This window comes from Protopterus annectens, chromosome 13.part0, assembly GCF_019279795.1.
Source record: "Protopterus annectens isolate FY-2018-M chromosome 13.part0, PAN1.0, whole genome shotgun sequence".
Lineage (NCBI taxonomy): Eukaryota > Metazoa > Chordata > Ceratodontiformes > Protopteridae > Protopterus > Protopterus annectens.
This window is the reverse complement of record NC_056747.1, coordinates 792,091,850-792,107,284: the sequence shown is the minus strand read 5'-3', so window position 1 is coordinate 792,107,284 and position 15,435 is coordinate 792,091,850. Positions and strand designations below refer to the sequence as shown.

The 15,435-nt window shown below is 43.9% G+C and overlaps 1 protein-coding gene across 1 annotated transcript in view; it reads left to right on the top strand.

The window, feature by feature from the left end:
- NCOR1 (nuclear receptor corepressor 1) overlaps window positions 1–15,435 on the top strand; it is a 4,682,182-nt gene that overhangs the window by 1,768,556 nt on the left and 2,898,191 nt on the right. Inside the window, exon 11 of the mRNA XM_044054890.1 lies at window positions 14,869–14,959. Coding sequence (XP_043910825.1) covers window positions 14,869–14,959 — 91 coding nt within the window. The remainder of the gene's footprint in view (window positions 1–14,868; window positions 14,960–15,435) is intronic.

The following is a 15,435-nucleotide window of genomic DNA, read 5'->3' as shown; positions in this document are numbered from 1 at the left end:
GTATCCGATGGGAGACTGTTTGCCCTCTCTCCCCTTCAGGGGGAGGTCTAAGGGGTTTCAGTTCAAGGGACCTGGTCATCTTCCAAGGCCAGTCTTCACATCAGTGTTTTGGAGATGAGGGCAGTCTACTGGCATTGTAGACTTTTCAGGATGTTCTTTCCAAGGGTGTGATTTCAGTGTTGACGAGCCTGTCTGTGGTTTGATGTCTGAACAAACTGGGAGCACAGTCTTACTCTCTTTGCCAGGAAGGCATGAGGGTCTGGCAGTGGGCAATTTAATTGCTATGCTTATCCTGGGGAAAACTAACATTTTGGCAGACAGTCTAAGCAGGAACATCCTCCTTCCTCAGAAGTGGTTTCTAAATGAGAGTTGCTGCTCATTCTTTTGGCGCTGGGGAACTGCATGTTGTGACCTTTTTGCATCCTTGTTAAATACCAAGTGCAACAGCTCTTAAGCCTTAGTCCTTCCTCAGGGTCAGTCACCTAGGGCCACTCTTCTGTATGCTTGGCCTCTGGGTCATCATGTATCTTTACCCCCTGTTCATAAAGGTGCTTCAGATGGCTGTCTGCTGCAGAAGTGACTGTAATCCTCATAGCACCCTTTTGGCTTTGTCAAGTTTGGTTACGCTTTCTTTAGCCTCTTTTGAATTACCCTCGTTGGGTGCTGGATACCCTTCTGGATCTCATCTCCCATCCAGATGGTCTGGATTTGAACAGTCTGCGGACTCTAAATCTAACAGTGTGAATGTCCTTCAAGGATGCATCTGCAGTCCTTACAAATGGGTTGTCCTGTCGTCAGGCAGCCCTTCGGTCGGCCGGATTCCAAAGTCTGGGTCTGGCCTCGGCTGGTGTCCCACTTCACCCGACGTGATAGCTGCAGTTATTCGAGTATAAAGGCATCAGCCGACCCCATTTTCCCCAGTCTTTCTTGCCGCGTGGCGCCCGAAGCAGAAGCTGTTCGCAAGTGCTGGTCGGTCAGAACCAGAGATTACTACTACCGAATACTACTTCGAAGACTTCTAAAAAGCTAAGTACCCCGTTGGGGACTCTTTCTTGCCTCAGCCGATGTCAGAAAAAGTGAATAACTGTTTAACTTGTGGGAAACAAATACCTCATAAAGATTTCCACTCTTACTGCTTACCTTGTCTAGGCCCAGACCACGACGTCGCAGCTTGTCTAGCCTGTGCTTCTTTTAACCGGCGGACGCTTAGACGTCGGTCGGAGTTTGCGGAGGAGTTTTTCGGCTCCGATTTTGCTTATATTATGCCGTCGGCTCCTCCGACTTCGCAAATATCTAAAAAAACGCAAGGAAAAGGACCGACACTCGCGGTCCGCGGTTTCGGCCGAAACCGCGGTTAAGCAAACCGCGAGTGTCTCGGTTTCGGCTGAAACCGAGCAAGCGGTTCCTCCTTCAGCCGAAAACTTTCCTTCTGCCGAGGCCTCTTCCAACCTCGTGCAATCGGCTTCTGATATCCCACCTGCTGTTACAGTTTCTCAGGAATTATCAGACACTATTCCCTTGGATATTTCAACCCCTGCACGTGGAGCTGCTAGGCCACCTGCAGCCATGTCCATTAAGGCCTTTGCCAGGGCTAAAGCAGCTAAAACTACTAAATCTGTGCCTGCTAAGCCCCCCTCTCACAGGCCTAGCTCTAGTTCTCAAATGCTTAGTTTATTAGCAGAGGATCTCATTTCTTTAATCCGAGGATCCCAACCTCAACCAGACAGGGCCTCTCACCCACCTCCAGAGAAGAGGCCTAGAGCAGAGCCCCCTGAGCCAGTGTCTACAGATGATTCCTCTGATGACTCAAATGATACAGACCCTCCAGAGGCCCCATACTCCCCTTATGAAGACTCTGATGGTGAAGAGTCCATTCCTTCTGCCTCTCCGCCTGAGGAATTTTCCTTTGGGGAAACCCTGCATGCTATGAGGGAACAATTTCAGTGGCAGGGCCAGGATTTTTCAGATTCCAGAAAAAGGCTTAGAACTTTTCTGCATTTACCACAACATAGGCCTTTAGCCATACCTCCAGTTCTTTCTGTTGTAGATGATGAATTTAATGATGCTTGTACTGCTCCTGATTCTCTGCCTCCGGCCCCTGTTAAGCCCGATAGATACTACAGGGTCCCGGACACACATTACCACTTGTATAAGGCTCCCCTTGCAGATCCAGAGACTATCTCCCAAGGACCTAAGGCTGTAGCAGCCACCTCTGCCAAAACCCCCTCCCCTCTGAAAGGGAATCCAGATCCGTAGAGAGATGGGGTAAAAAAGTTTACACTTCTGCTACTCTTTCAGCTAGGGCCTTGAACTGTCAATTTCACATGATGCAGTATCAAGAATTTTTGCTAGATCAGTTAACCAAAAAGTGTCCTCAGATGAAACAGTAGACAAAAAATATGTGCAGGAAATGGTACATAACATTCAACAAGTCAGTAACCATTCCCTAAAATGCGGCTATGATGCACTGGAGGCTTCCTTTAAATCAGCCATGACTGGCACAGTCATCAGAAGGCATGCATGGCTAAAAGAACAGGCCTTACCAGACCATGTCAAATCAAAACTATTAGATGCTCCTATGGATAAGATCAATTTGTTTGGCTCTCCTGCACAACAAGTACTGAAGAAGATGGAAGAGAAGGCAAAATCTGTCCAAACAGTAAAAGATTTCTTACAGGTCCAACCTCCAAGGTTTAGCAGGAATTGGCCCTCCAAGAATTGGTCCTTTCCAGACTCCTCCAGAACTCAGAGAGGCAGGAATAGGCGTTCGAGGCAGAAGCCAATCCAGGGGTGCTTACAGAGGTCGTCGGTGGCAGGGCAACAACCAGCGAGGCACAGCCACAGACACAGCCACCACCACAACTACAGGTCAATCACAGTGACTTGGTTCTGGCACCGCCTACCAGGGAACAACTGCAAGCACCCTTAGGCGGGAAGCTAGCCTTATTTACGACAAACTGGCATTACATCACAAGAGACAAGTGGATTTTACAGATAATAGACCAAGGTTACAGGTTTCACTTCCATACTCTACCAGGGAAGAGAGGAATGCCAAACCTACCTCCAAATCAAAAGACAGAAGCACTAAAACAAATATCCCAGTTATTAAGGATGAGAGCTGTAGAAAAGGTACCATCTATGGAGCAAGGGAAGGGATTTTACTCCAGACTCTTCCTGGTACCAAGAAAAGAAGGCAAATGGAGACCTATTCTCGACTTGTCCGCTTTAAACACATTCCTCATTGTTCCAAAATTCAAAATGCTGACCCTACAGCAGCTTCTTCCCATGCTGGGCAAGGAGTCTTGGCTGGAGACTCTAGATCTCAAGGAGGCATACCTGCACGTCCCCATACGAACAAACTGCAGAAGATACCTCAGATTTCTTGCAGGATCAGAGCATTATCAATTCTCAGCATTGCCCTTTGGCTTATCTACTGCGCCCAGAGTGTTCACGAAATGCCTGGCATAAGTAATTGCTCATTGCAGGCTTCAGGGAATCCAAATCTACCCATACCTGGATGACTGCCTGATACAAGCGGACAACAAAAGCAAACTAGCAGAAGATTTACAAAGGGTCATTTATCTGCTACAAGGCCTGGGATACACAGTCAATATAAAAAAGTCAAGACTGATACCATCCCAGAGAATAACCTTTTTGGGTGCAGAGTTGGACACATCAAGGCAAATGGCATTCCTAACAGTAGAAAAAACAGGAGCAGCTACCTCTCTACTTCTTGGCCTTAACAAAACAGAACCATCTAACAGCAAGAAAAGTTCTGCAAGCCTTGGGCTTCATGGCATCCTGCATAATATTGGTTCCTCATGCCAGACTGCATATGAGAAAACTACAGTGGTACCTAAGGAATTTATGGTCTCAACACAAGCACAGCTTGGAAACCCAGATTCCCATTATTCCATGCCTGAAGAAAGAATTCCTATGGTGGGCTCAGGCTTGTCAATCAAACACAGGATTGCCTTTTCACAGTACTCAACCAAGCCAAACCATCACGACAGACGCCTCAGACCTCGGTTGGGGGGCTCACATGCTGGGCAAGTGCATACAAGGCTTATGGTCTCAAAACCAGCTGCACCTACACATAAATCTAAAGGAAATGCTGGCAGTAAAACTGGCAATTCAGGCATTCAGACCATTCCTTCAACAAGGTCTATTGATGATGAGGATAGACAACACCACAGTTATGTGGTACATCAACAAACAGGGAGGCACACACTCGTATCCTCTTTGCCGGATGGCACTGGATCTCTGGAATGTGGCCCTGAGCTACAACATTCAGTTAAAAGCAATTTTTGTACCAGGAAAAGAAAACATCCTAGCAGACATTTTAAGCAGGACTACCACGGATGCCCACGAATGGATGCTGCATCCGGACATCTTCAAAACCATTACAAGAAAATGGGGACTTCCAGAAATAGACCTATTTGCATCCCCACGCAATCACCAACTAATGAAATTCTGCACAAGGACGTACCACCCACTTGCTTGGAAGGTGGACTCCCTATCCTTCAGTTGGAAAAACCTGACAGCATATGCATTCCCACCACTTCCTTTGATGCACAAAGTGCTATTGAAGATCAAAGAGGACCGTCCAAGGATCATTCTGATAGCTCCAGACTGGCCAAGGCAACATTGGTACCCATTACTGAGGAGCATGTCTCGGGAACAAATATGGCCACTACCCCTGGTTCCCTTGCTGTTAACACAGAACAACTACAACAATCTGCATCCAAACCTGAAAACTCTACAGCTGACTGCCTGGAACATTGCATAAGACCAATTAACCCAAATTTATCCCAAAGGGTTAAAGACATTATCCTTGAGGCTCGCAGACCCTCAACAAGAAAAAATTATTCAGCAAAATGGAAAAGATATCTAATTTGGAGTACTGAAAAAGGAGAAGATGTGTCACTGGTAAACATAGCCAACATTCTGGAATACTTGGCAGAGCTCTTCCACACAGGCCTGTCCTATTCCTCCATCAAGATTCATGCATCAGCTATTTCAGCAGAATACGACTTGGATCCTCCTGTCTTCTCACATCCTCTGCTCAGACAGTTTCTGAGAGGAATTAAAAATGTAAAGCCTCCTAGGAAGCCACCATTGCCAGCATGGGACTTGAACTTTGTGCTAGAAAAATTGACACTTCCTCCTTTCGAACCAGCAGCAACAGCAGAATTGCAATACTTATCATGGAAGACTGCTTTCCTGCTGGCAATCACTTCAGCAAGAAGGGTATCTGAACTTCAGGCATTAATGGCAGTGCAACCCTTCCTCATCTTCCATCAAGATAGAGTGTCCATGAGAACAAATCCTTCCTTTATGCCTAAGGTGGTTTCCAGAGTTTCTTTAAATCAGGCTATCCACCTACCTACATTCTTCCCTAACCCACAGAACAGGGGAGAAAGACTGCTACATACCTTGGATGTACATAGACAATTATGCTACTACCTGGACAGGACCAAGGGCAATAGAAAAACTGACCAGCTACTGGTAGCATATGCAACAGGAAAGGAAGGAAAAGCAATTTCAAAACAGACAATCTCCAAGTGGATAGGAAATTGCATTAGATTTTGTTACTCCTACCATGGAAAGAAAACTCCAGAGAACATCAGGCCTCACTCTACAAGGGCAACAGCCACTACCACAGCCTTCTTACGAGGAGTGGCTACCAAGGACATTTTAGAAGCTGCTACTTTTAGCTCCGTGCATACATTTGCCAAGCATTATAATTTACCTTTATACTCTAGATCCCGAGCAGGCTTTGCCACTGCTGTTTTGCAAGGGATTCTAACTACACCATAACTTAATTTGTCCACCTCCCCCAGTTTGGCTATGGTATTCTATCCATTTGTAAGGACTGCAGATGCATCCTTGAAGGACATAGTACAGTTTTGTACCTACCATAAATGTAGATGTCCGATAGGAATGCATCTGCAGTCAGGATTACCCACCCGCCTTCCCCTCTGTGGTGCTCCTAGGGTATTTGCCCATCTTATAGCTAGCTGGGGGAATCTATTATGGTGTATTTGTTTGTATATATGTACATACATGCTTATTTTTTGTGTTTGCTCTCTACTATTTGGAATCATTGGCATTTATCCAAATTTAGCCTTCCAAGAGGGCACCTGGCATCTGGGGCAAGAAACACTGAGGAAAATGGCTTCGGCTGATGCCTTTATACCCGAATAACTGCAGCTATGACGTCGGGTGAAGTGCGACACCAGCTGAGGCCAGACCCAGACTTTGGAATCCGGCCGACCGAAGGGCTGCCTGACGACAGGACAACCCATTTGTAAGGACTGCAGATGCATTCCTATCGGACATCTACATTTATGGTAGGTACAAAACTGTACTTTTCTCTAGTTCCCCTGATGGCTAGGAATCCCAAGCATTCCAGCAGTGTGGTGCGTATCTTGTCCTAGATGTCTTTGCAAAGGTGTATGTTAGTAAGTGGAAATGTTTTGCTTTTTAGGCAGACTCTTACGGTTTTTATCCCTTTTTGGCATGTTTGGAGGCAGTCCTGGATTTTCTTGTGAGTTTGTTGAATGCTGGTTCCACACTCTGAGAGTAAAGTGCAATTGGCAGCTGTTTCTGACTTTTACATCAGCAGGAATAATGTGCCTTTGACTGCTCTAAGTATTTCAAAGGCCTTCCTTAGGGGTACTTTTCTGCTATCACTTAGGGATACTTTTCTGTTATCTTCTCTTCAGGACCCTGTTCCACTGTAGGATTTGCCTTTCCTGTTAATTGTGCTGGCAAGTCACCCATTCGAACCTGCTGCTACCATGGTTCGAAGCTTTTGTCTTGGAAAACATTTCTGCCAGATGAGTTACAGGGACCTATCTTCTTTCCTGCCATGTTTGGTTTTCCATAAAGATAGGGTGTCTGTTCGTACAGACACTTTCTCCCCAAGATAGCTACTGAGAGTAACTTGAATGAAGCCATTTACCTTCCTGTGGTTTTCCCCGATGTCTCCAAGAAAGGTGAATATTTTTTGCCTTGTCTTGACGTGCATAGACTGAGATTGTATCCGGATAGGACAAAATCATTCAGGAAGTCTAAACAATTGTTTCCTTTTCGAAGTCTCAGTTGGGTCATCCTGTTTCTAAGGTTACACCATCCAACTGGTTGTCAGATTGCATTATTTTTGCATATACTTTGAAGGAAAAGTCTTTGAATCACAAACCAAAAAAGCAGTTTTCACTGATCCATGGCTACTTCCACTGCCCTTTTCTGTAGAGCCTTATTGTATGATGTATGTGTTGCTGCTGCTTGGATGGGTCTCCATACTTTTATGTCGCACTAGAAGCTGGATGTTCAGTTGAGATCCAGGAGTTCCTTTGGTTCCACTGTATTGTGGAATACTCTTCTTAGAACCTCCTTAAGTATTATGTAGTTGGGGACTCTTGTCTCACAGGTTAAATCCGGACAGAAAAAAACATCATTGGAATACATAAGTTATGTATTCACTGTAATGCTAGATCTGTGTTGTCTTTCTCTGTCCTGTTAAACCTTCCCTTCCTCCTGCCCCTATCTGTCTGTTTGGCCAGGTCCTTTTCTTATGACAGTCTGTGAGGTTGCTTTACCTTGTTTGTGTGTACCTTATTTCATTTAGGTTGGTGTGTTGTCAGTTGAGGCAGTGAGGGACAAAGTCTATCTGAGGATCTCTAGGAGAGAGAGCAATTATGAATATAGAAGGCAGAGCTTGGCCAGCTGGAGTCTTGGAGATTTGGCTGGTCTCTGATCCAAGTTCGATCTGATAACCCACAGGTTGAGCCAGACAGAGAAGGACAACTTTGATCTAACATTATGGTGAGTACATAACTTGTTTTTCCATATTTAGACAGCTAACTCTTCTTTGCAGAGTCTTTTTCAAAGTGTGTGGAATCTGTCTGTCTTGGTGAGAGATCTTTTACACAAGGTGGGATTCCAAGCAAACATTCAAAAGTCTTTCATGAATTCTTAACACAGGATTGTGATCTTGGGCTGTCAATGAGGCACCTCAGTTCAAACAGCTTTTTTTCTACAGGAAAAAAAAAAGATTTTTATGTAGATTTATTTCTAAGGTTTTCCACTCAGACTTCGGTCCCTTTTAGGGAATACTGCAGGATGTTTGTCATGGCATCTGTGATTCTCATGAGAACTCTGGCAAGACTCCACATGAGAAAGATAGTGACATCTCAAATCCCTCTTGCACCAGCACCCTTTATCTTTTCAAATCCCAGTGCTGGTGTTAGTTAGAAGAAAATATTTTGGTGGAGACTAGATATCTTTTAATTCAGGTCTCCCCTTCTTCCTCCCTGCTGCAAAGCATTCAGTCACTACAGACGTTTGACTTTGGAGAACAGTTTCAAGAGGGATGAAGTGCCATGTGTGCAGGAAAGCAAGAGAGAACCAGGTCATACCCCCTTAGGAGACAGGCCATTTTAGCTTAGGATACAACTTCACAGCAGTCTCACTGTACAAACATCCTGCATTCCATCAGAGTAAAATTGTATGGCTAAGTAGGACCTGAACAGACCCTCTCAAATTAGAAACTAGATCAGAAGGTCCTCCAAAATTTGACACTTCTGTGGGAAGTTCCTCAAGTAGACATCTTTTTCTCCTCTCTGAAGACTCAACTGGCAATATTCTGTTCTAGGAGCCCATGCAAAAATGCCTGGAAGACTGAATCCTTTTCTTTATCTTTGACAGTAATTTTCCTGTTTGCTTTTCCACCCCTTTTCCACTAATACTCCTGAATATTCAGAATGAATCACCCATGATCATTGTGGTGATTCCCTTCTGGTCTAGGCAGCTGTGGCTCTCCCTTATTTTGGAAATGGCCAAGGGCAGTTATCACAAGCTTTGCCACATCACATATAGGATCTACTCACAATAAAACAATGGTGTTTGATATAGCCTGGTATCAGTCAACTTCAGTTGACTACCTGGATGATAGGGTCTTAATTTCTTTTATCCACCTGTTTGCTAATGACTACAGCAGGTACAAATTGAGGCAAGGAAGACTGCTACTTGGAAGATCATATATGCCAGCAGCATAACCAGCACCCATTCATGGCTAGTTGTTCACTGGTTGTACAATATTTCTGTGAGCTGCTATCCTATGGCCTTTCTTATTCCTCTCTTGAGGATCATTTATCGGACATTTAAGTATGATTGCTCATGGATCATCCTCTTTAAATGCAGTATTGGGTCACAATGTTTGTAAAAAGGGTTTTGCTGAAGAGGCTTCCAAGTAAATCAGTGGCCACTCCTTGGGATCTTGGTTTTGTGTTAGAGAAGCTAACACTTGCTCTGTTTGAACCAGCTTACTAGGCTGACTTGAGGATCTTAACATGGAAAACCATTTTAATGATTACTCTGCCCTGTTGAGGAATGTCTGAGTTGCAAGCTGTTATGGCGAGTCAACCCTGTCTCATTTTCCACAGGGACAGGGTTTCTTTGAGCACTAAAGTGGTACTTGATTTTAAACCAAAGCTGTCAATCTCCAGTTTTCTTTCCTCAACCTAAAATGAAGGAGAGAAGACGCTCCATACCTCTGATGTCCACAGGCAACTCTGGTACCGTCTTTACAATTGTTCACTTCTTGTGAAGGTAAGAAGGAACAACCTGTGTCAGGCTATTCCCAAGTGGTTGTTTAAGCTGTTGCCTTTTATTATATTGCCATAACAAAACTATTCCAGGCAGGGTCCAGGCCCACTGTACCAAGGGCCTTGGCTACATCTATGACTTTTTGGAAAGGGGTCTAGATTCTAGAACTCTAGAAGCTGCTACTTGGTCCTCTGTACTTAAATTTACAAAGCACTATAAGCTTGATCTTTGGCTAGGTCCACATCAGGCTTTTCTAGGACCATTCTCCAGGGGCTCCTTGACTCTTCTCCTCATGTCCCAAATGTTGTTTGCCAAGTTAGTCTACCCATATAGCTAAGGTTACTGCAGCAGTGTCAGTGTGATATATGTAGTACAGTTATGCAAGTAAAACTTACCATAATAGTAGCTATGTGGATAATCACTGCTGTAATAGCTGCTCCTTCCATCCCATGTATTTTTTGTACCATAATGCGTGGATACTTTTTTTTTTCCTAGCATTGTCCTTTCGAGGCATAGCATTCCTCCCTATTTGCAGGAAAGCTCCAAATGGATTCGAGCCCAAGCTTGCCTTTTATTCAACCCAACTCAAGCTGCCTGACAGTTTGGATGCATCCGGTGTGCCCTGAAGCTTTGGAAGCTGGCCATGTGTTATATCCTTGGCAGGATGTTGCCTATATAGCTAAGGCTACTGCAGCAGTGGGTTATTCAAACATAGGTTTGTAGGTGGTTGCAGGGCTATTGTGTGCACCCAGTAGAATACTAGAGAAACCCAATATAAAGGATCTTGCCTAAACTCTAGATCTTAGTTGGCAATGACTGCCTATATCTAGGAGAGTCATAGGTGAAATCACTGGCAGGAATTTACCTTTTCACATCCGGTCATCTAGGCTATGCATGAACAAGGTCATAGAGGAGCTTTGTTTGATGTGAGCTGATAACTTATTCCAGAGGAATGGCACCATCTGAGAAACTTTTCTCTCTCTCTAGCAGGTCCTATGTGTCATAGGCCAGGGGAAGGTCCCTGGAGCGAGTGACCCTTGTCCAATTTGACTTTCAAATATGCAGCATTTCCATTAGGTTTGGATCTGAGCTTGCTGTGTAAGCCAGGCACAAGTTTCTTCTAAGTAGTCTGTACATTGCTGAGTACAGTGATATTGACTTCAGTCTGTCAATGTATGGCATGCTGGAGACCCTGAATTTTCTTGGTTAGAAACCTCTGAGGTGTGTCAGGTTCCTACAGGTGCCTGATAAGGTACATACCAAAGGGAACATTGTACTCTACTGACCTGATGAGGGTCAAGTACAGGGGTGTTATGACCTCTTTCACTCGAGGAATTGCCTTTGCTAAGAGGTGTGCGATGCAGAATGCCTTCCTTGCCACAGTAGACACATGGTCAAAGTTTAGGCTACAGAAAACTTGCATTCCCAAGTCGCTCACTACTGAGTTGTTAGGGTATTATTATTTGTATGATAGTCTGTAGGATATAGTTTTTACTGAATGGGGATAATACTTTTTTTTGCAGTGAGTTCAAGTCCATGGCTTTGGCACCAGTCATTGGTTTGTGTCCCTCTTGAAGTATATTGACATTGTTTGGGGATTCAGTGATTGCACCTAATTTGCAGTTGTCCGGAAAGCCACAGCCCCTTTGTTTTTGCCTGAACTTCTGAGAAGTATATTCTAAACAATAGGGAGCCCAGCATTGACCCTTGTGGTACCCTCACTGGCGACGGGTCTGCTGGTTGTGGTGAAGTCCCCAACTTTCATTGTGTGTGATAGTCGGTGAGCCAGTTAGCAACCCACCTGACAACATAAGGGTTAATATTCAACTGGGAGTGTGTCAGTGATGCCCGAATGTGGGATGGTGTTGAAGGTCTTGGCTAAGTTAAAGTAGGCTGTATGCACAGATTCACCTTCGTCTGTGCTCTGGCGATGTTTTCAAAGTCCATCTGGTTTAACAGGCATGGTCTGCCTTTGACAAAAACAAACTGTGTCGGATCAAGGGTTTGGAGATCACTTGTATCCTTTATCAGGTCCATGATGATTCATTCCATGGCCTTATAAGCTTATGGGTCTGTAGTTACCAGGGTCTGTTGCTGTATACCCTTTATGAAGGGGGATAATGGTTGCTGTTTTCCATTCAGCATTGACAAAAACCAGTACTCTGGCTGTGTTTGAAGTTAGAGTATCTAATGGAGTTGCTAATTCATGTTTTAGACCATTTAAAACACAACCCAAGATGCCATCCAGTACTGTAGAGGCTGTATTTTTGGCCTTGGAGAGACCATTAATGACTTGCTCTTTGGAGAGCCAAGGTGGGGGAGATGTAGCGGGAGTGCTTTATGGAATGTTTGGAGAGGATAAGAGGTGACATTTTTGCCAAACCTGTCAGCTAATAGGTTAGCTATTTTCACAGGATCAGTGTATGTGATGCTATCCACAGCCAGTTCAGCACACATCTGGGTCCTGCATTTTAGGTTATGGAGATAGCTGAAGTGCCTTATGGTTATCCTTGGCTTTGGTTGATAATTTTTTTTTCAAAGTTGCCCTTAGAAGAGTTTACACATTCTTATCTGTTTGTTCCAGCAGAGGGGAGGGTGTGTTGTCCCAGTGCTGGGATCTCTTATTTTTTATTCTTGGACAGCATTGTCTTCCTTTTGTTGTATAACTTATTAATGCTAGATGTCCACCAGGGAGGTTTGTTGTTTCTTGAGGATCTTGTTTTGATCCTATCCGGTACAGTTGTCAGTACATTTGTAGAAGTGTTTGTACAGGGTATTTGTGTATACCTCAGTATTGTTGTCAGTGCCATCTGTGAAACAGGAGATTGGAAATAATTTATGCCATCCCTTAGGAGGGTATAATTAGGTTTGAAATGTTTTACCCTGATTTCACCCAAGAGGGGTTCAGGAGTTATAGCTGCTTCAAATGTGACTAATTTGTGATCAGATTTTAATCAAGTGAGGGTCCTATACTTGTGGTGGTGCAGCGGTCACCCAGATTGGTAAGGACCAGTTGGAGAATATTTGAGCCCTTTGTTGTGTTGCATACTATTTTTTCCAGGGCATTAGTGTTAATGTTTGGGAACGTGCGACCATGTTGGTACTCGTATAAGTTTCCCAGTCAATGGTGGGATACTTAAAATCGCCCATGACTAGACTTGATTGACACAAGTAGATCCAAATAAACAGCATGGGTAACTTGGTTCATTGAAGAGGGCCTATAGCCATTGATGACTTGAAGGGGGAGGAGGTCTTACCCACAGTTAGTTGAACTTGAAGTAACTCCATGGAGTTTCCTGTCTAAGGAGTCTAGAGGTGTATTTATCCTTGATGAAAATAGATGCTCCTTCTCCTAAGGTTCTTGCGCGTTAATTTTTCGGTTTGAAAATGTGAATGACATTGTAGTCTTGCAAGGCCGGGGTACTGTTTGCAGCCCTGAACCAAGTTTCTGTGACTGCATGGATGTCAACATCTTCCAGGGAGAGGAGTGCTTCCAGAGAGTGCAGTTTCTGATTTAAACTCCTAGCGTTTAGCAGCCTAGCCTTTAATTTATTTGTGAGTGATAGTTTCACGTCTGAAATTCTGGTCTTGAGTTCTTACCTAAAAAGGTACTATGAGGGTGGAAAGTGCCTTAGCCAGAAACTGAAAGCCTAGAGGTGACATGTGAAGACCATCTCTGGCAAAGCAGTATGGACTGTCAATCATGTTCATCCCAGTCTGACAGGAACCGGTTCCCCTTTGAATGACCCCAGAAACTAAGCTGATTGTTAATCAATCATTTTTGTTTATATTGCGGTGTCATGCTGGGTGAGGGTAGAATACTGCTCAAGGCTAGGGACATACCTGGGTGGGACACACATTCATATAGCTTAATCATGTCTCTGTTCATATAGTCCACTGAGGTAAGTCTCATTCACATCAGCATGAACTATGATTGAAACATAATTGTACTTGTTGAAAGATGTGTGCGATCTGATGGATCCTGGCACCCGATAGACAACTGACCATAACCTTCTCCTTGTCCTGCCTAGTGAGTGGGACATCTGTGTGTCTCACAATGGAGTCACCTGAGACTAAAATAATTTGGTTAGATGTGCTTTGGCTTCGGGGCTTACTTGGTGAGACACTGGTGCCTGTGTTTTTGTGTATTGAGTGCTGTAGGTGCTGTATTAAGTATAATAATATTAATATAGTATTAAGTATAGCATGTTTGTGTTTGGAAGGTCTCTGGTGTTTAGGTATGTTTCTGTTGAGTACATTTATGTGTGATTGTTTGTGTTGAGTGCATGGTTTGTGTAGAGGTGTAGTAGTATGTGAGCTGACAAACCTGTTCAGTGTTGTTGTGCGAGTGAGAACAAGGATTCCAAATTCTTAGTGTAGATGGCTCTCTCTCAAATTGTACTTGCGTGATTTAGGCTTATAAGGTTGTCAGTGTACATGAGGCAGTTGATATAGTGGTTCAGGATAGCCATGTCAATCAGGCTGGTAGGACAAATGGAGGAAAACTGACCATCCATAATGCTAGGCTAAATCTTGTTTTCAGAGTAGGGAGAGAAGATGGAGGGTGTGATATAACTGGGTGCTCTGTAAAGGTTTTATACTAGCAGGGATTCTCTAAATGGTATGAGACTATTGTATATTTGGTGGTTTTGGGACTGTTTAAGGGGCAAAATTGCTGCTGAGGTGCTCTCTGAGCAGCTAAGTGCAATTTAAGGACTAGACCTGATCACGGGCAGCTACTAAGGGAAAATTAATCTACTGAAGTTTTTGTCTGTAACTGCTAGTGGTTACCCCCACTGCGCGGTTGTGCATTATGCGAAACAGATGAATACAGCAGAGCAGCGGCTGGTCACCTAACTCTGTGGAGGTATGTTAAAACAAGTGCAAACCCATGCAAATGTGGGGCTTATGTTGCAGCAGTGAGCAAACTGAATTAAACAATTTAACCACCAAAAAAAATCAAAATTGAGCAGTGTGCCAGCAACCGTCAATCAGAGGACTGCTACTGTTATGGTAAGTTTTACTGGCACAATTGTACTTTCCCCTTTACTGTAGTACAAGGGGATGCTTAGTACAATGTTCCCAAGGATTTTTTATGACACTTCATTGAAGTTTCCCACAGATTTCTGTCATTCTTTCGCAACTGCATAATTGCTTGTCTTGATATTCCAGAGAACTCCTGCATGCATTTTCAGAAACGTAGTTTATAATATAGGTTGACATATATTAACAGATTTTTTTAAATATTTCATCCAGGGTTGGTCAGAGGGGGACTGGTCTTCCTGCAACGATTGCTAGAAGTGAGCATGAAATTTCAGAAATCATCGATGGACTTTCTGAACAAGAGGTATGGTTGTATAACTGTTTCTGAGTTGCTTTAGTTATGCAGAGCTCAGTATTGTTAAACAGAAGTAGTTGTGCATGATTGCTAGAGTTGTGTGTGGAATGGGTCTTTTGACTGTTGAGCATCTCCTTGCTTTAATTTTTTTATCTAATTCAGTGATGTATTTATCTTCTGTGAATATAATGTAATGTGTAGATCTTCCATGAGCTTATCCTGACTACTCTGGGCAGCTTGAATGTGGAAGGCACATGGACAAGCTCCTTTAAGAGGGAGAATATCAACATCGGCGAGATGAGGCCCCTCATCTTTGCACTAAGGGCCTTCCAAAACAGTCTGAAGCAAGGGCTCCTGAAGTGGTTAACAGAAAGCACTACTTATGTTCTTGGTCTTTCACTGTTGCAGTCATCACTTGTGGATTATCCTTGCTGGGTAGCCCTCGGCCGTCCCAAATACCAGAGTAAAGGATTTCCCTCCTGCGT